Raw genomic sequence first — 20,536 nt, forward strand, 5'->3', positions numbered from 1 at the left:
CACCCCCCCAGTCTAGCATTAACCATTAAAATAGCTTAATTTTTTGAAATTTTAGAATACTACCGAAGACAAAAGCTTATTTAGTGATGACTCTTCTGTGTATTCTACTGTGGGTTGACTGACTCGTGGATATACTTGACTTATGCTGTTTGAACTCTACAAATGCTGGGAACCATGAAAATTTTGGCTACCTTTACTCATGCCATATGCTTTGCTAGTATGATGCTTGCTCATAAGCTGATCAGGGTGTTTTGATGGAGTCTCAGTGCTGAGAGATCATGAATCCACACTAGTATTTAATGGCAAAACAGTCTTCAGAGTGATATTGTACATGAGAGCAAAAAAAAAAAAATTCCAAAATGAAATGCAGCTCTGAAACATCCTTATGAGTGCATGAAGACTGTGCTCTGAGCTTGCTGGATTATTTTGAGTAACCCTATCAACCCCACTTAGGGCAGGAAACAAAGGAATAGCAAGCAGATTCTGGGTTCCTTCAGACAGCCAGTTCCTGCAAAGGACAAAAACAGGTGAGACAGTTAGGATCTGCAGTGCGAACATAGTTGTCAGTGGAATGGGGGTAGGAATGTGTCCAATTCTTTCGAAGTTAGGCTGGTATGGGGAGATTTATAGTTTGCTTAAAAAAATCCCCACGTGAATGAGTTTGATGCAAGTTCTTAAGGTGAACTTAAACCATCTAGCAAAAGTGGCTCTAAGTATCTCTCCATAATGTTTCCACAAACCATTTGACAAGCTCTCTGGACATACGCTGAATTCAGAATTACAGCATTTGTATTTGTATGTTGCCTGTGATCTGTTTCTGCTCTTTGTTACTTATGACCTGTACTCTGGCTCACCCAGAAGAATACAAACATTTTCTTACCTGAATCAACTTAGAATTTCATAAGCAGTGCTGCACTACTTGGATTGAGATTCATGTGGGTGGGAAGGGGCATTATATCATTTTAATCCAGTGGTTAGCTTAAAGGGGTAAAGGAAGGGAGAAGTTATGGCTGTGCAGAAATGAGGATGCAGAGCTGAGTAGAGTTGGTAGAAGGGCCAAGGGCTGTGTGGCAGGACAATAACTCCTTTTTCATAACAGATTTCTTGGACGCAGCTGCAGTGTATATCACATGGGGCAGTGCTAATGGCCAGAAGGTGTTTACCCCCTCTTTACCCTCTTAGAAAGATGACCTTGAAAGACTCTACATGGATTTTGGTAGGGCTGTGAGACTGGACTCAAAACTGTACTCTCTGTGGATCTGATATTCTTAATACGTGTAAGAGTGCTAGGCAGAAGAATGCAGTAATTTTGATGCTTGCTGTTGTGCTTCATGAAATCAAGGGAGAGGGAATTATTCTTACTGCCTGAAGACTGAGAGCTGAGGAGGATATTGTGACCACTTGTAGTGGCTGGCTCTGTAGCAGGGTTTTTGTCTGTTATGTGGGAGGCTTAGGTTTCATCAGAGAGGAGAATTTAATTTCCCCATTTCACTGAGGTTGGATTTTTACAGAAATGTAACTCTGTGTACCTTGCAGAATCTGCAGGAGAGCAGAGCTGATTTGTGTTGAGACAGATCTCCCACACGGCTGTGAAAACAAGTGCACAAATTCAGAGTTGTTGGGTGTAAATCTGAAGTAACTGTCATGGAGATTGATGTTCTCTCTAGGAGTTAATCTAGATTTACATCAGGGTAACTGTGACCAGAATCTCTCAGGATTCATCTTTGCTAGACTTCAGTAGCTCACTAAATTAATTGCTAATTAACTTGAGATGGTTGATTATTGTGGATGCTTCCCACATATTTCTTCTGTCTTACCATCATAGAATTTAAAGACAGAGCTCCACTAGATCAGACCAGATCTTACCAATTCTGAACTCCTGCTTGTCAAAAGCTGTTCCCTTCAGATACTAACACACTGAGCGCAGTCAGCAGACATTACACCAAAGCACTGCAGTCCTCAGGAATCCAAACTTGTGCGCATCTGGGGCAAAAACAGCAGAGATGTAGCAGCCCATATTGCCAAAGGCACTTAAAATATGGAAGAGGTCCTACAAGGCAGTCACAGGCTGCCCTTGAAGGCTGGCCTTGCCAGTTTCCATAGTGGCGTGGGGCAGCATGAGACTTCCCCTTGACATAAATACAGTAGTCAGTGTTAAGTGGGTTCACCACTGAGATATCTAAGAAACAGGATGAGCTACTTCCCCTCAAAGCACTTCTTCCTTTGTGTGTCAGAAAGCAACTGAATTGGTGCTTTGTTAATTCTATACAAAGCAGGTTGTAGCGTGAAGTATCTCATGGTAAAATACTAATTTGCAGCATCCAGGGCCACTGGGAGGGGAAATGGCCAGAGTCACTCCTTCAAGGTCTGACAACATTGAGGCACCTGAAAATTCTGCCTCCCTTCCTTCCTCTTCGGATTTCATCGTCAACAATGCGCTAAAAAGGCACACCTTTCTTGTATGTGTTTTGTATAGTTTAAATGAAACTGGGATGCCAGAAGGATGCAATCTGTGTGATCCTGCTGTAGTCTGGGCAAGGAGGTCTTATGACAGCCTTACTTGAAAACTAAATTCAGGTTCTGCTCCAGTTTCCTCCAGAATGAAGGCAGAGAAGGACAGTTAAAGCAAGCCAGCTGAGAACCTCTAGTGCCCTTGAAGATTGTAAAAGGATCAGTGTCGGGGTTGAAAACAAAACTAAATCAGGCTTCTATTCAACAAAAAGTCCTTATTCTTAAAATAAACATTTTGTTAGGTCCCACCAAAAAAACATGTCTAAGCAGCATGAATCTAAAAGTCGTCCTTGTCTTTACAGACGTGCTTAACAACCTTCCAGTGCTTGGGCTTCACTTTGAACTGGTCTGTCTCCTAACAGCTTGTAGTTTGAATTGGGAAGGCCTGGTCATACTGACTGATGAACATGCAATGAAGATGTAAGAATACAATAAACCAGTGATCATCTTTCTTGCCTGCATAAGAAAGTAGAGGCATTGTGCCAAGCAAATATGCGCATTAGATGACTAACAGAGCTCCCACACTGCCAGTGTAGGCAGGGAATATGCAATGTAGCCACATATGTGTCTCAGAACCATACTGAGTGCTTTTTATTCTTAATGTTTGGTTTTGTTTTTAAATAGGAGTTCAGATCCTTGAGCAGGATGTTTATCTCTATGCACAGAAAACAATATTGGTCATAGTTTTTAATATACGATCAAGTTTTTAAAACTACCAGCTGATATATCTATTGCGAGTGACATCAGAATTTCAAGTAATTGCTATAAATGTTCACTAGGATAGCTGTGCATATTGTGTGTAATTATCTGAGTTCACCTTTTTTTTAATGGCTGGAAAAAAACTTTTGTTTTTTCCAGTGGGAATGTTGATGGAAGGTTTTGTATTTAACTGCCCCGATTGAGGTTTGATCTCTCTTTCTTTGATAAAAGTGGTGTGAGGTTTTTCCAAAATTAGCATGCTGTAACAAAGGAATTGAATTTCATTCGATAGCTGCTTAGCCATAGTTTTAAAATATACATGCAAATACTACTGAGCTGAGCACCCAGGGAAGTTCTGTAAATCCCTGTAAGCAAAGCGCAGTTCAAATTTGTATTTAATCTAGCAGTGAGCTTCCACTGAAGATGGTCCCCTTTTCACTCCTCCAATGATGACTAATCCATCCCCCAAATTAATTAGTTTTCCATCAGTTCTGCAACCTGAAGCAGCAGCCTTGTTGCTGCATAGATAGATAAGGTGGATGGATATGATGCAATAGAGGAGAGTGAACAGGATGAAACAAACCCCTGTCTTTCTGCAGCAGTGTAAGGTTAGGTCATCTTAAATGCAACATGAAGCTAACCTTAAATGTTGGTTGTTTGGATGGTAGTCTCATATAAATTCCCCAAGAAATACTAAGGACCCACTGAGCTAAGAACTCTGCAAACACAGAATGGGAAACAGTCTCTTGAGCTGAATCTTAAAAAATGGAGACACTGGAAACCAAAGACAGAATCCCAAACCACCAAGTTACAGATCTGTGGCCTGACAACCAGATGATCAAGTATTCAATGAACAGACCTCAATTGTTCCCACAGCTAAAATTTTTCCAAGTTTATCATGCTTTTCACTGGCTTATCTCATAAGCATACAGTAGTTCAGAAAGCAGGCTTCCAGAGTACAGGTAGAGAAAGGCAGAAGTCTTTAGACTTTCTAGGACTCTCTCATTGACAGTGGCAGAATCTGTCAGTATCCTTTTAGCACTGAATAACTTTCTATCTGATGACAAACTATTTTCTAGGAGTTCAAGAAGCAATGAAGCTGTATTTCCCTTACAGAACTATTTAGTAGCCTGCGTAATATGAATTGGTCTCTATTTCCTCTATTTTAAACACCTGTTTCTTCTTTCTTGATCTCTGTGAAAGTTGGCATCTAGATCCCTCATCCCAGTTACTTTTTTTTTTTACCAGCAAAAAAATGCTATTATGTGGAGTAGCAGTTACAAGGGATTGTGTGGAATGACTGGGGTGAGAGTTCACAGATAGTCTGCATTATATAAACTGTGCTTTCCACTCAGCTGGTTAATTAAACTTGGTTTTCAGATCCCAAGACAGAAATCACTTATGTGCACACTTTATTTTAATAACATGTTTCTTTTCCTCTACCCCAGGAGATTTGGCCCTGTCTTCAGGTTTGTTTGTTCTTAAAATGGAGAAAAGGGATATGAGGACAAAAGGAGAGTGTGTGGCTCTGTGTAGTCCCTTTTCAGGCAAATACTCTTGTCCGATCTGGGGTTGTAGGTGGAGTGAGGGAACATCTTATAACACAGCATCGCTATAGATTGCCTGAATGATGTGTTCTTTGGAATAGATTCTGCGTCCTTCCCAGAACAGGGAAAAAGTGAACAGCAGCAATAAACCATTTCATTGTTTTGTGTTCCACCCTCTGGATTTGTGTTACTGTTCTGTGTTGATGCTCTTGCACATTAACCTGCTTTGCTGCTCTGTCAATGCCAGGGTATATATCCAGATAATTGTGTGCACAATTTTTGCTTGTGTCTGGGCAGACTATGCCGGTGTTTTCAGCAAAAATTAACCTGTGCTGCTGAGTACTTGCTACCAGAAGTTTTGCAATTGCTTATCAGTCCTCTGTGACACATCCTCTAGAGGTTTCACACAGAGCAAAATGAAGTGCTGAAATCTTCTCTTAAGTTGGAGCCCAATCTTGCTGGCACTTATGCACATGAGTAAGTGCTCCGGTGACTAGTTTTAGCTGCTCATGTCAGTATAACAAAGGACACACAAGAATTATAAAAGCAAGGTCATGCAGTTGTATTGCCTTTATTGTTTAAGGTTACTGGCTTTCTGTACAACTATTCTGCCATCAAGGTTTTCCTCACAGGCACATGGCAGCATATTTCATGTACATCATTGTAAAGTAGGTGTAAAATGCTACCAAATCTGAATATTGTTTTCACATCAGCACTGATAATAACAGCAAGATGTAAGGTAATTGAAAATAAGGCTGTATGCATTTTTCAGAGGCAGGAGTGATTCCTAACCGTCCTTGCTTTAGTGGTGTTTTCTTCTGATCATTCACATCCTGTTGGAGAGACAGGAAGATGGGTCATGTTAGGCAATAGATGGGCTTATTTCCTTCAACAGTTTAAAACTACACTTGTCCCCCTAAGTTACATGGTGGGGGAAAGAGGAAGCAGAGGAGGAATGCTTGAATTTAGAGGCAGCGTAGGGAAAGGGATTAAGTGTAGAGTCTGGCAAGGCACCTCTACTGAAGGCAGACTACAACAGTTGCATAAAGCTTAAGAAGAGGTAACTCTTTCTTTGTAGAAGCTACAAGGACCTAGAAAGACAAGCCTTGTGCCTACAGCTTCAGCATTAATTCTTATTCATTTGGCCTCTCTGGAAATGTCATGATATCAAGTTCCTTGCACAGCAGTGTGTGTAAAGACAACGCTTTTGTACCAACATTTGAATATTATGGTGGACTGCAGGCACTAAGGAAGATTGAAGAACAGCATTTGGGGCTACTGACATTGCAAACAGCTCTGTGTTAAAAACTAAGATGTGTGATCAAGTTACCTTGTATCAGGTGAACCACAGTAACTATGTATACATATTCTTAGTCTGCTTTTGTAAAAGCACTAGGCACTTCTTGCTTGAATTCTGGCAATCTTGTCTTCTGTTTGCATTGGACTGAGAGCGTACAGAGTCAGTTACACTTCCACTTAACAGAAGTATTAACTTTATATACTGGGGCAACCTGTTCAGGTACTGGAGCCCTTCGTGTCAGGACAAGGTAGCATAAGGAGAGCTGTATAGAAAGGCATAGCATCTTTTGTTAGACCACTTGATGTAGTTTGGGGATATAATTTGGCCTTCAGTAGTGAGTCAAGAGGCACCAATTCCTTTTTTCCAGTGGCAATCACTTATAAAATCCAGTTACTTCTTGGTTCTGCCCTTATGGACATGCTGCTGGAGTGGAATGAGTGCATTGCAAAGCTTGTTTCTCAGGAGCTGTTGGACGGAGCTGGCAATTATGTCATCAACAGAAGTTTCAGGGGAGCAATGAGGATGCTGATGGTGGACTCGGAACTATCCACACCGTCTCTTATGGTGCTTGTTAGTTGTTTTGAATGGCACCTGCTCTGTAAAAGAAGTTGACTCCCCTTGGGACTTGCCTGCTAGACATCTTTTCTGTGTTTGAGCTTTGACTTAAGAAGACATATCAGAAAACAAACTTAATAAAAACATCTAGCTGAAAATAATTAGTTGTCATCTTTTCCTGCAAGGGAGGGAGAGGTGTTTTTAAGTGGCTGTAAAAGTATAAATACCATCTGTATGCTTTATGCCTGATTTTTCTGGTTTTAAGAATAACTTTTGGATTATGCTTTGACACACACTGTGTACACAGACACTGCTTCTTATTCTTGGACCTATATAGTTCTTCCATGCTATGTTTGTATTACAAGTGAAAGACAGCGTGTATCCAGACCTTTACAGGAAGTTTCGTCCCTTGACTTAGTAGTCCCTTGTCCTAGGTAGCAGAGGATTGCTTAATACAAAGATGTGCTATATTGGTTGAGGTGATATTTTGAGGAGTGCCTCACACATGAGTCTGCTGACTTGCTTTTACCTGGATGCAGTCTTGTTCTATCCTGGTGTCTTCTAAGACTGTGATTTGCTTTTAAATATGTTTTTCTTTAACGTGCAGATGTGCTTATCTATATGCAGTGGTCACCTCATGTCCCATAGGTGACATCTGGATATCTAGGTGGTCTTTGATTTACTAGCCTGTTCAAAACTGGAATGATCAGTTTCTAATGAAATGAATTCTCTGTGATTTCAACAGTACCTCTGTAGGAGAGGGCACTTTCAGGATTTAGCCCTTTATACTCTTGTTCTTAAGGAGACTTCTTGACTGGGTTTGTAATGCAGAGTGTGTTGGCATCAGTGGAAAGAGTTGTATTTGTTTCTGTGGGCTTTGGATGAGACTGTGAATGAACTGGCCTGATGTTCACAGTGCGAGGTGCTTCAGAAGTAGATGACAAATCATACAAGCTTTGGAGGCAGAGCACTTTATAATCTGGACAAAAAATACAGCTCTGGCCCTTCCCTTAGCAGAATTTGGAAAGAATGAAAAAGTCCTTGCAGTTTGTTGAGGTGAATTTCTTTCTACATGCCTGCATAACCCTCTTTGCCCATGTTTTTGCTATGCTTCAAGTGTCATGCTGGCCACAGTCTCTGAGGCTATGATGGACTGTTTCCAGATTATGTATTCAGTTAGCCCCACTCTGTGGTAGGTATGACACATTCAACAGTCCTATACAAATAAGTAATGAGGATTTCTGTCTTGTACTCACAGACCTTTAAGCACTTGCTGAAATTTTAATGAAATTGGCCATTATGATTTTGGCTGAAGGCTTTTTCCATATGGAGCAGATGGCTCCTAAGGGAGCTTAACTTATAGATCACCTCCTTTTCCTTAAATACTAAAAGACTTTATGGCACATACCCTTTGGATACCTGGAAGGCTTCAGGAACATCCCAATTCCTGTATGCAGGCAATAAGCAAAAGCAAGTCGATCAATAACAACACAGGAATATACTTCATCTTCTTTCCATGCTTCACCCCACAGATCAGTGGCTTGATACTTCCTTTATGGATGAACATCACGTCATGGTCTTTTAGAATTTCTTTTCAAGAAAAATTATGTGTAAAAGCCCTGAATGATTCTTGGACATCTGATAGTGTTAAAGGTTAGATTTTTCACTTATTTTTTAGGATTCTAGTGCATAAAGGACATAAATTATAATCCCAGAGCACCATCTGTCCTGGAGCAGACATTGGAACTGAGATACTATGTGACTGAAAGGACTTGAGTGCATGTCAGATGGTAAGACAGACAAGGAAGATCAGATATATCATACTGTCCCTTCAGTACAGATGAAAAATACAGTCATACCCTCTTTTAGAACTTGTCCTAATCTTCTTGGAGAATGAAAGGAACAAGGAACAAAAGGAAAAAAAAAAAAAAAAGAAAGGAAAATTCATTGCAGGTTGTAAATGTTTTGTAAAGCCCAGTTAGCATGGAGGGTACTCTTTGCTAGATCTTTTTGTAGTGCAGTGTATCTTTTAATCTAGCTGTGGTTCTCACATTGTGTAGAGTCCATTTTACCTCCATTACCTACTTGATGTCTATGAAGTTTAACTAGGATTTCTAAGGAAGCCTAAAGGCTTGAGACTTTGTCTCCTAAAAGCTCCTTAGAAAGTCCTTTTAAATCCAGTGCATAGCTGTCTCAAACATGTTTTTTATTTAATTGTGGTAAGCAGTAAGTAAATTAGCTTTGTTTAATCATCAAGACAGTGGGTGTTTTCAAGTCATTCTGCACATGGTTCTAAGCATATTCTGTCTCTTACCAGAAAATGTTTCCTATCTGCCCAGTGAGGGCTCTTGGAGCTACTGGACTTTGGACTTTTAATCATGCACCTGGTGTAGATAAATCTTTTTTTCTTTTTATTGGTTAGGTGATCTATTTACCTTCTGGTTACAGCCTAAATATGCCTTAATGCTGCACTGGACCAGCCTTTCATACCATCTTGCAGGTATAGATATCTTGCAGACTATTGCAGTCTGTGGTTGTTTTTACAGTACAGAAGCCAGTTCAGCTGATGTGGGTGTGCCTTTGGAATCAACTCCAGACTGTGAAGGAGGCCCAGCTCATGGAAAGAAAATGCTGAAAGCCTTTATTAGGGAGTGTTTGGAGGGCAAAAACATGTTCTGTATGCGAACTAGCTGTAAGGTGAATGGGTTCATTCTACATGCTGTGTGCTTCACTTCTGAAAAGCCATTTATGAGCTGTGACCTTTTATTACTTATATAAGAATCCTGAGAAACTTCAGGTAACCTATAGATACTTCTCCTGGGTGTTCACATAAGTGGTCAGTTTTGGCCAGCTCATAGTCAATGCTTGCCACTCATTTGATGGCAGAAAGGATGCACTTTCCTTTCTGTAAGCTCAGAGAGTCATGCTAGTGTTCTTTACAGCCTTTGTGTTATAGTCTTGTCCAGATCCTCTGAGGCCAGTGTTAAACCTAGGCCATAAAACGTCAGTATTATTTACTTTGAGGTGGCATGTAGGTGTGCCGAATAATTGGAAGCCTTATTATGTTAGGACATGTACAAACATGCAGTAAATGGCAAACGTGCTTTTTGCCTCAGAGCACTTACTCTTGATAGTATAGTGTAAGTAAAAACATGTTATCATATGTTACCTGATCTTTATAGTCATAGACTATATTAATTGCAAAGCAAGATGTAAATGCAATTCTGCTGGTTATACAAAACAGTGAATTCAGGGATCACTTTGCAGAGTTTATCAAATTTATCCCTGCACTGAAATTTGTAGTAAAATGTAGTTAAAAGTATGGAGTTAAACCATGAGTGAATTTGATCCATCCACTGACATAGAAACCACACACACATCCTGTTTTTAGCTGGGTATTCAAAAAAAAACCCCAAACAAACAACTATATGTGCTATAAATAGAGTATATGATTCTTACAGATACTGAGTATATTCAGAGGCCTTTCACATTTCACTTCCTATTTCCTGTCCATCAATATGGCTGCTTTCGGGGGAAATGTGTGGATGGTTCTGGTAGAGTAATGCGCTTTTTTGCCCTTTTTTTTCCCCCCCCCTCCTGGTTTATATGGGACTTCACTTCTTCCCCTTGTGTTTTCACTTAGGCTTTGACACTGTCCTAAGAGAAGTGTTCCCCTCTTTATTCGCTTCTTCTCATCTCCATTGAATTCTGCTTGGCCAAAATATCATGTGTTCATGCACATAGCCTACAGGTTGTTCGTCAAAAAGATCTTTAATTCAGCGGTGCTACTGGCTTACTCTTTATACGTGGGCAATACAAAGGGAAGTTTTTCAAACAGTTTTGTTTTTATTGCAGAATAAGGCGTGGGTAGTTCTGCCTTGCAGAAAAGCTTAGCCTGGGAAAACCTGATGTGGGAGGGGAGAAAGAAAGATCGACAATCATTTATCATGTGACATCAAAGTGGAATAGTTCCAACAAAAAAACTTGTGGTAAAGCTTTCCAGCTGAATGTGAGATGAAGGTCATGCACTTTCCTTTGTGTTAACATAACAGTGTCAGCATGGAAGCATTAGTAAAGTACCGTGGAAGAAAGTCTGTTTGTATAGGCTGCCTCTGGCAAGCGTGCTTGCTGAAAAGGTAGCCTGAGAAAGGCCTCAGTCTGAGGTGGCTGAACACACTGGTTTTGGCACAAGAGGCAAAGACAATTAGAAAGTATCAATGATACTAATTTGAGTGAAGGCTCAGGAAATGGTTTATAAAATGGAAATCCATGTCTTTAAAGTTGGCAGAAGATGCTCCAATAAATGTTTGAAGTATAAGTCATTGTACAGGCATTGTCATAGGACTGTAGACTGGCCCTTGTTTTAAATTTGGCTAAGAAAAGGGTATCGTTCTGTTCAGCTGTCACAAACACACTAATAAACTTCAATATTGCAGAAAATGCTACATAGAATGTGGTCGAAGGTTTCCAGGGTTTTAGTGGCTAAGTTGAGCAATCAATAAAATGCAAACAAAGAAAATACTGTCATTTTCGTTACAGGGCATGTGAGCTAATGAGAAACTTCTAATGCATTGCTTGGTTAGGGTAGGTTGGAGGGCAAATGTTAAACCAGTGTTCACTTTCAAATTCTGAAAAAGGCCTTGGGAAACTGTTAGGATGTATTTGTGCCAGCCAATGAGAAGGGATGGTGAAACCATAAAATGGTGGACTAGATTGAAAAATGGTCATTTTAAGTAACCAGAAAGCTATTTATTTCACAGAACTGCCTCGAGTTAGATTCTGCATGTGCTCACATCCAACATAGCACATGAAGCAAAAAGTGTGCAGAGTGGAATAAAACTGGATGGTGTTTCTGGAGGCTTGAAAAGTTTTGCTGTAGCTTTATGACATAGCCATGAGCTCCTGTGGTGCAGGTGGAAAACAGGATACAGATAAAAGAGGTCACGTGAGTCTGTGGGGATGAGCAAAACTAATGTGCTATTTTTGAAGGAGTGTGCACTTGGGTTGACAGTTCGAAGTCTTTCAGTTAAATCTTTGTTAAAGCAAGTTTCTTCTGCAGTGTGTACAGAAAACACTGCAGAAAATTAAACTGATGAAAATCTCAGTCCATCTCTGAACAGCATCTAAGAATCAGAGAGATGATGAAAATGAGGCGGTTTGCAGTGCCAACATGCACTGCATCTACAGGGACCGTGATTTCAGCAAAGAGTTAAATTAAAAATCAGTCTATTCTTTTTGCCAAGTATCTATTTGGTAAATTATCATGTTCCTCTTTTAATTCTATGGTCCTTATTGCTTTAGTACAGTTTCTTTCAGGTTTTTATAAGACAGTTTGCCTTCAAGGAACTTTAAGACAGGTATTGGCTATCTGCAATACATGAGGGAGTAATTGTTATATCTTGTGGGACAGATTGTAATCCTGGTTTCATTTGATGGTGTTGCACAAATAATCCTGATGACTTTGGGGAGATTCTTACAAAAAGAAGAGCAAAGAAGTGAATAAGGAAGCCTTAGTCTGACTCTGTGTGGTTTATATGGCTTCTGTTTGAGAAATAAAATATAGCAATATACTCAGTGGAAAGAACGCTTCTCTGGGAACATACTGGAAAGAAGAAGAGATTGTTTCTTAATGGTTTGGCAAACACAAGTTGAGAGACCGTTCATTTAACATTGAGCTTTCATTACATAGACATTCCATGATTTCACTGTAGTATTTATAAACAGTAGTCCGCATTTCTAATGAATGCTTGATTCGGAAAGAGATTTGTGCATATGAAATGTTTGTATAGTAACATGAGCAGAGTTTGGCTAACCATATGCTTGCATGTGGAATGCAAATAGAACCATGAAAAAAGCCACTCTGACTTTGGCATGAAAAATCCCACCCATTTTCTTGTAAGGTTGTTTTTCTTCTTGTTCCATTACAAATCATGAAGAAGTGGCATTCACAGCAGACTAGGTAAAAGTGGTGAAAATGTCGATTGCAACAACGAGAATCAAAAGAAATGTAACCATGGTTGGAAAGTTTAGCATTTACCAATGGATTAAATACGTGGGTAACATGTATTTACCACGTGTTACATGCTGTATGGGTAACGGGTAAATACAGCAAAATTTTGTCTTTGTTAAGATTTTAAAGGAAAAGCAATGACTTGGAAGGTAATGTTTGGAAGACATGTTGTATGGTATACCTTTATGAAGGGCTGGACAAGTTCTTAGGCATTTTTTATAATTCTTCTTGTACTTAATCCTTTCTCAAGCTGGACAGGTGGCAAGTAAGTTGACTTGATGCTCTTGCTTCTCCTTCTACCCTGTGCATAAAATGGTTTTCTTGCCTTATACTAAGTAAGGGGTATAACTCTAGTAAAATGGCATTTGTAACTTAGAGAGACTTGAACCTATTGACGCTGTCCCCTGATGTATGCTTATTCCTCTGCCAGCTCCATTAGCCCAGCATAGCAGTCACGGTATCAAGGATATCTTTTTCTTTAATACCAAAGATAATACTCTGTTATTCAGTCTGGGATTTTATGAGGCATTTAAGGAAACTGATTATTTGTTTTCTGCTGAAGTTCCAGTGGAAGTTGGAATCCTTTGGTCACCTTTCAGGCATCCTGCATGAAAACACAACAGAATCCATTTGCTGATACGTCCCTGGGTCTCTCTTTCACTAAGTGACTTTCTACGTCACCATGGAGAGATTGCCATTCATCATGTCACTGTAACTAGAAAACCGTGAAGCTGCGTGGTCTCTGGCGATGCTGACAGTTTGGTATTGGTGGACTATGCATTTTCACATTGTAAACTGCTACAAAGGTTTATCTTGAACTTCAAAAGACCTAGTAGGCCACGTCAACTGAATTAGAGCATACAGGTTTCTGCAGTCAACAGTTTGTGGTGGTGTGTTGTGAAGTGGTGTGTGTTGTCATCTTCAGCCTAGCAGCCCAAGTAAAAGATATGCACAGGCTGATCTAGCACAGTGTTTTGGTGCAAAGCTCCAGCTTGTTATTTGGGTTTCCACAGCAAGGTATTCTAACCACTATGCTGCTGCGTCCCCAGCAGCTGTGAGTTTTATCTTGGTTTCCACAAGGATGTATATCTGTTTTCCTCCAGGTGCATTCCACCCTGCCTCTTTCTTTCCCAGATAAACACTGCATTTCCAGTTGCAGTGACAGAATGGTTTTGGTTTTTTTTCCAAATTGATGAGATGAAGTTGCTTCTTGTTTGCTTGATAATGCTGTACTGTGCTTGCAATGAAAAAATAATCAAATGAAGTGGAATGCACCTGAGTTTGGGCTCACATTCATATTCAGTTGACCACACCAATTATTTGTTTTTGTTTCAGTCTTTCGACCTTAATACAAGAATGTCACTTGAAAAGTTTAAAGATTTGTCAGGATTCATGAGCTTATCTTGTCAGGACATTGAGACATACTTAATATGGTATGACCCAGGAGTGCTAGCAGAAGTAGGCAGCTGTATTTCAAAGGTGGATCACAGAGTTTGTTTTTTTAAAACAGTTTCTGGCAGTTCCTAGGAAGATTTGGATCCTAAGTCCAAGGTAAAAGTATGTTCTACTGTGTCTCCACTACTGCACAAGCAGCAAAATAGTATCTCTGGGCTGTCACTTTCCTCCAAGGATTATTCAGGACTCTTCTGTCAGTCCTTCTTTCACCGTTCGTATTAGGACAGTCTTCCCCTCCTGTGCTCTTACCTCTCTCTGTATGTAGCTCCCACTTTTTAAGCTTGATCTTCAACAGTAGGGACTGTCACAGAAGATAAATCTGACCATGTGCTTTATCTGTGTTAGAGTGACATCAGCGTGGTATCATCTTTCTGTCTTTTTTCCTGGTTTCTGATGAAGGAAACGTGGGCATATGGACCTGAGGAGAGCAACAGAAAACTCCAGTTACAACCCTGCTCCAGATGATCATAGAGGGGGGAAGAATCACGGTTGTACCTTGTTCCTGCTGTGCAGTTGGATGTAGCAGCCTATGTACATGCAGCATGACAAAAAAATAGGTGGGGCATGGTGGGATATTCCCTGAAATGGCATTTCTTGTCTTGGCATGTCTACCTGTGAGGCCATGTTCCACCCCTGTGAGAGTGTACAGAACTGAGGTTATATTCGGCCCTGGCTAGTGCTGTAATACTTCCCCACATGCGACTTTCTTGGGTTTTGTGCAGGTGCAAATATCATAAACATCGCTGCAGTTTAAGACCTGTGATGCTGGGCTGTCTTCAGACTGCCCAGTTTGTAGTATTTGATGTTCTCACAACTGCACCTGTGTTTTCCTAATTGAGAGTGGCAAATAGACACGCATTTGTGTGTTGTATTTGCAGACACACAATTAAAGGAAGCAAAAATATAAGGTAAGCAGCAGTTTGAAAAGCATGCCAGTGTCAGTTTCAAAAGCAGCTATGCAGTATTGTCTCCTTGTCTTTCAGTGTGAAATGGACTCCATATTTTTAAGCTGCTTTTGAAAAGGTAACTTAGGCCCATCTTTTGAAAAACAGTTAAAGTTGCTTCAGCAGAACTAGGGTCCAATCTGACTGGCTTGGGGATTTTGAAAATTTCCCTAGACCTTTTGAAAATCTGGCTTCTTAATGCCCTAAATTATTTAGGGAGGGGATACCCACCATCATGTTTCTGACTAGAAAAATGAATCAAAATCAATGTCTGATTTCTGCATTTGCCTTTGAAAATTTCCATGAAGAGCTCACAGTGGCAACTGGGGAATGACAGTCACGGAAAAGTTTAACTAGATTTTTTCCTGCTTCAGAGTTTAGAGCAAGGTATTCCAGAGGAGAGGGATGGAGGACTCTCTACCCTAACTCTGAGGTTACTTAATCTCCAGGAGGAAGGAAGTTTTCAGTGTACTGCACTTCTTGCATATGCTGCCTTGTTTGATTTGAGCTACTGCCAGGTGCTGTTTTTAGTCTCCACTCAGTCCTTCTGCTAGGCTTTCACACTCCTCCTCCTCCTGTGGGCTTCTCTTCTATGGCCTTGTGTTTATTTTCCTTCTTTCGTCTCTTCTCTCATCAGATATTCTTATTTCCATTATTCTCAAACATACTCACACCTTCTTTTGTGACTTTTGTCCTCTTTATTTTATCTTCTCCTTTCTCTGCTTGTTGCTGCTAGTCCGTTGTCTAGCTTAACTTTCATCTTTCATGTTACCTGATGAGAGTGGTTTTGTAAGACCTCATTTAATGTTATAGAACAGACATTTTAGAGGTCAGAAATACTAAAGGGCCTCTTTCAGGGATGTGGGATCCAAAACGGTGCAGCGTTTTGAATTGGCCACATTGTTAAGTACCAAATCTTATGCATGCCTCATGGTCACTGTTTGGGTTGGTGGACTAACTGATTGATTAATGGACAAACTAATCACATAGCTACATGCTGAAATAAGCTGAAAATCAGCCTGGTGAAAATGCAAGTCATTTTTGAGAACAGAACCTTGCTGACATGTCTGCAACAGTCTTATAAACTGTTATTTTAGCTGAAGCAAACCACCCTTTGGAAGTCTAATGTCTGTTGTCACAGTATCTCAAACCTCTACTGCTTTTGGAAATCACGCTTTCTAGACGTCTGCCTTACCAGTTTGCAGATTGAGGTTTCATGCTTTCTGTATGCCTGCTGGTGACATCTCTGTCACCATGGGAGAATGCAAGAAACCTCAATGAGAAAAGTATTTTAATAAGGATAGCATTAAGAAGAGAGTGGGAGGGGAATACCATCCCCAAGAATTAGAGGTTTTAATGATGGAATGTTTTCTTCATTGTATCACAGTTCTCTCAGAAAAGAAGTCTTGGGAACCTGAGACTTGCTTTATCTTCATGCATCTTCTTATCTCTTTCCACCTACTCGTGATCTCTGATCTTTGTTAATCTGGATTTGCTCTGCATGTTCACAGGGAAGAGTTCTTAAAGGAAGGGGGAAGGACTGCAAGGACTGAGAATTTAGCAAAGCTGATGGAGAGCAGGCATTGAGTCATGCTGAACTGTCCAAAAGCAGTGAGGAGCAGTCTCCCAACCCTGCTGCCTGAGAAGGGTTGTCAAAGCAGAGATGATCACGGCATGGTCTTACCTGGTTGTTAGATTTCTAGCTGCAGAGTGTTGCACTAGGAAATCCAGTTGAATGCAACCTGGGAGTTCCCCATGGCCCTTTCACCACAAAATGTGCCTTCCAATTGAGATCTGGCTATGTTGCAAAAAAAAGAGATGTATTCAAGCATGTTATTGAAGGAAAGAACAGGAAAAGGGGAGTCTTGTCTTGGTGAACCTTCCTTAGGAGCATTCAGAGTGGAACTGAGGAGCTTAAGCTCTCAGATTTAGTGGAGAAAGGAGAGATTCTGGTACTCCGTGAGAAGAGCTTTTGGGAGAACAGAAGAGGAGTTGAGTAAATATTGACATGTTTGACTTTTTTGGGGTGCATTTTAGCAACATCTGTCAAGCTTTTTTTAAAAATACCCAGCCAGCTGTGGCTTAACTGTGGATATTTTCCATACTTACTTCCCAGCATAAGGAATTGGCATTTTAATTTCACAAACAAATCTACCAGCTTATTAGATTGTTGTGGTTTAACCCCAGCCAGCAACTAAGCACCATGCAGCCACTCACTGACTTCCCCCCCACCCAGTGGGATGGGGGAGAAAATCGGGAAAAGAAGTAAAACTCGTAGGTTGAGATAAGAACGGTTTAATAGAACAGAAAAGAAGAAACTAATAATGGTAACACTAATAAAATGACAACAGTAATAGTAAAAGGATTGGAATATACAAGTGATGCACAGTGCAGTTGCTCACCACCTGCCAATGGAGGCCCAGTTAGTCCCTGAGCGGTGATCCCCCCAGTTTATATACTGGGCATGACATCACATGGTATGGAATACCCCGTTGGCCACTTTGGGTCAGCTGCCCTGGCTGTATCCCCTCCCAACTTCTTGTGCCCCTCCAGCCTTCTTGCTGGCTGGGCATCAGAAGCTGAAAAATCCTTGACTTTAGACTAAACATTACTTACCAACAACTGAAAACATGAGTGTTATCGACATTCTTCTCATACCTAGCTCAAAAACATAGCACTATACCAGCTACTAGGAGGACAATTAACTCTATCCCAGCTGAAACCAGGACAAGATTCATCTACCTGCTTACAAAAATGGAAACCCAGTAGATTGAATTTGTTGTCATGTGCTTTGCCATCATGGCTTTCTGGTGGTTATCTAAGCTTTACATAGTCTATTCTGTTCAGGTTTTGTGCTGTACTGTTTCCGTATAATTTCATCCCTGAAATTGCGCCCACCACTACAATACATGCTAGCACTGGGTTGTTAGACTGTTCTCACCATGGGATCTGAATGCCTCTTCACTGTAGTCTGTTTGGCTTCTTGTGTGCTGCACCCCATGCTGTGGTAGCAAGCTGCCTGGATATTACTATATTGTGGTTCTTTGCGCCTACCAAAGAGCATGAATGCTTATCAGGTGTCCTTAATAACATGAACCTGGCATTGCTTTATTTTCAACTCAGCTGTTTAGCTAAAAGAATGTGTTATTTAAAAGAAAAAAGCAATTTCACCTGAAAGTAAATGGCCAAATGGAATTTTATTTAGTCTCGACAATAGAGGCCATTTGCTGTTGATGATTGCCATCATGGCATGCTTTAAGTGAGAACAAACATACTACCCCCCTCCAATACACACAGGCCTTTTTTCCTAACAGATTTATTCATTAAGCATATGTTCAAACACTACAGCTATTACCACTTTTAAATAGAACCATTTTTTCATTGCTTTTCATAGATACAATGCTACAGTGTTATGAAAAACCCATTAATGTTCCAACTTAATTAACTAACATATTCTATTAAAACTCCTTTCTGCTCCAGCAGTTGTTTGACAATAGGCAGATAAATACTGTATGTTGGAGACCGACCTTCAAATGAGAGTCCAAAGTTGCCGCTTTGCAAAGTCTTTAGCAGTTTGAATGCCTTTGTCTTCCCTATATGTATATTAAAAAGGTCTCTTACTTCTGAGCCCAGAAATAGGAGGGGAGGTGGTTAGGCTGCAAGGCTTGGTCCTAGCTTCTTTGCACAGGCAACGTTCCTGCTGAAGTAGGTAAAAGTTTCATCTGACCAATTTTGCAGGCTTTCAGAGAGAGGGATGGCACTCCTGAAAGACACTAAATGCCTTCCATTTTCTATGCCTTCTGTGGGAGACAAAGATAAATACAGAAAGCTTTTTCAGAATAGGTCATTTTTCTTTTGTCACATTCATGCAGGGGCTCTCAAAATGGCCCTTTTTAGCACCCTGTGTGCTCACCGGTACTGGCAGGTTCTGAATGTCCTTTGCCCGGATATTGAAGAGTCTGTGCTGTTTTCCATAGGGGAAAATGCTTGTGCAACAGCTCTTAGGTGAAGCTTTCTTTGTTCTTGAGGTTTTTCTGCGTGCTACTAAAGTGCTATTCCTATTGCATGCACGTATGGATTTGGTGATGCTATGTCTCTTCAGTTGGTAAGACCATGTCAAGATCTGTAGAGATGAAAGGATGGACTATAATGTTATAATTATCCCCCAAAAGTAGGACTTGATATTTCCTTGATACATCTTTTGTCTTTTGTGTCTCCACTCATCATATCTGAAATAGATCACAGTGCTTCTACCTGGGCCATGCATAAAATGTAGCTCTTTCTTGTCCATTCTGCTTATGATCTTCCCAGCATAATTAATGCTATCTTCAGGAAAAAGGACCAAGAGAGTGTGTTGCACATAGTTGTCAGTGGGAGTTGAGGGGTGCAAGGAAAAAAAAAATCTTCTAGTAGAATCTGGCCCCTGTGGAGGAAGACAGAGGTGGGGTGGGTTTGAAAGCGCTGCATTGGTCCTTAGAAGCAAGGACTGAGATTTACAGTACTACTCAGTGCAGGCTTAACTTCTTCATATTGAAGTCAAGCGTATACCTCAGTGTGGGAAGAGACTTGGTATGAGGTGTTTGGCATCTCCTGTTAATGCAGATGAAGTGTTCTGGATGGCATAGCAGGAATATAGCTGTGTGGATGGAAACTTGCTTCACATTGACATATACTGTCACCCACACTTCATAAGGAACATGCTATGGAAGGCAATTGACTAGCCGTATTTCAAAATATATTAAAGAAACAGCAGTGTTTCAACATGGAGACAGCACAGTGGGGCAACTAGGAGTCCATAAGGATTTGTTTGGTGCCTTTGTGGTGATCTGAATTATAAATGTTATGAAATCAGGAGCTCCTGACAAGGAAGAAACTAAGGCTTTAATCAAGGCCTGAGAAAACAATGTTTTTTAATAGCCCCAATCTGTGTTGCATAGATGAGGTGGTAAAATAACGTGCTGTCTTTTCATCCTCAGAATAGGAGGTACTGTGAGACCTTTTATACCTGTAGCAATGGGACGTTTTAAGTGTACCTCCTTGGCAGCCATGCCTCCCACAAATGCATCATACCTGCCACCTGCTTCCATGCAACATCAGATTGTATTCAAGTCCTCTCCAGAATGGTCTCGGCCTAAGGTATCAAAGAGAATTTCTGCACTGTTTGCTGAAGTACAGAAACAAAATCCCTAGGCTAGCTGATACCAAGCTGCCGCTGGAGCTGGAAGTAGAAATGCTATGCTGATGCAGGATCCAAAATGGTGTCTCCGCAGAACTTTGCTTACCACCTTGCAGACCTGGTGATCAATGTCAGCTCTTGCTAAGGTAACTCAGCATGAGGCTGTGTGGTGTGAGGTGCAGTCACCTTAGATCAAGCAGAGCCTTGGGATGCATGTGTTCATGAGAGGTTTGTTTCTTTAGATTGTTTTGTAGAGTGAAGCTCATGATTGCAGGCAAGTGGTGCAAAATCCTCCCAGAATAATTGCAAAGCTCATCATCTGTGTGTGCTTTTTTTCAT

The 20,536-nt window shown here is 40.6% G+C and overlaps 1 protein-coding gene across 7 annotated transcripts in view; it reads left to right on the top strand.

The window, feature by feature from the left end:
* PTPN5 (protein tyrosine phosphatase non-receptor type 5) overlaps positions 1-20,536 on the top strand; it is an 86,872-nt gene that overhangs the window by 15,633 nt on the left and 50,703 nt on the right. For 5 of the 7 annotated variants that reach the window (XM_052811518.1, XM_052811515.1, XM_052811519.1 and 2 more), the window contains one exon: positions 8,291-8,402. The exons of the other annotated variants lie outside the window; for them this stretch is intronic. In XM_052811518.1, coding sequence (XP_052667478.1) covers positions 8,393-8,402 — 10 coding nt within the window. In that variant the 5' untranslated portion in view covers positions 8,291-8,392. The remainder of the gene's footprint in view (positions 1-8,290; positions 8,403-20,536) is intronic. 7 annotated transcript variants of the gene reach the window in all.

Source organism: Harpia harpyja, chromosome 16 (assembly GCF_026419915.1).
Source record: "Harpia harpyja isolate bHarHar1 chromosome 16, bHarHar1 primary haplotype, whole genome shotgun sequence".
In the NCBI taxonomy this organism is placed as follows: domain Eukaryota; kingdom Metazoa; phylum Chordata; class Aves; order Accipitriformes; family Accipitridae; genus Harpia; species Harpia harpyja.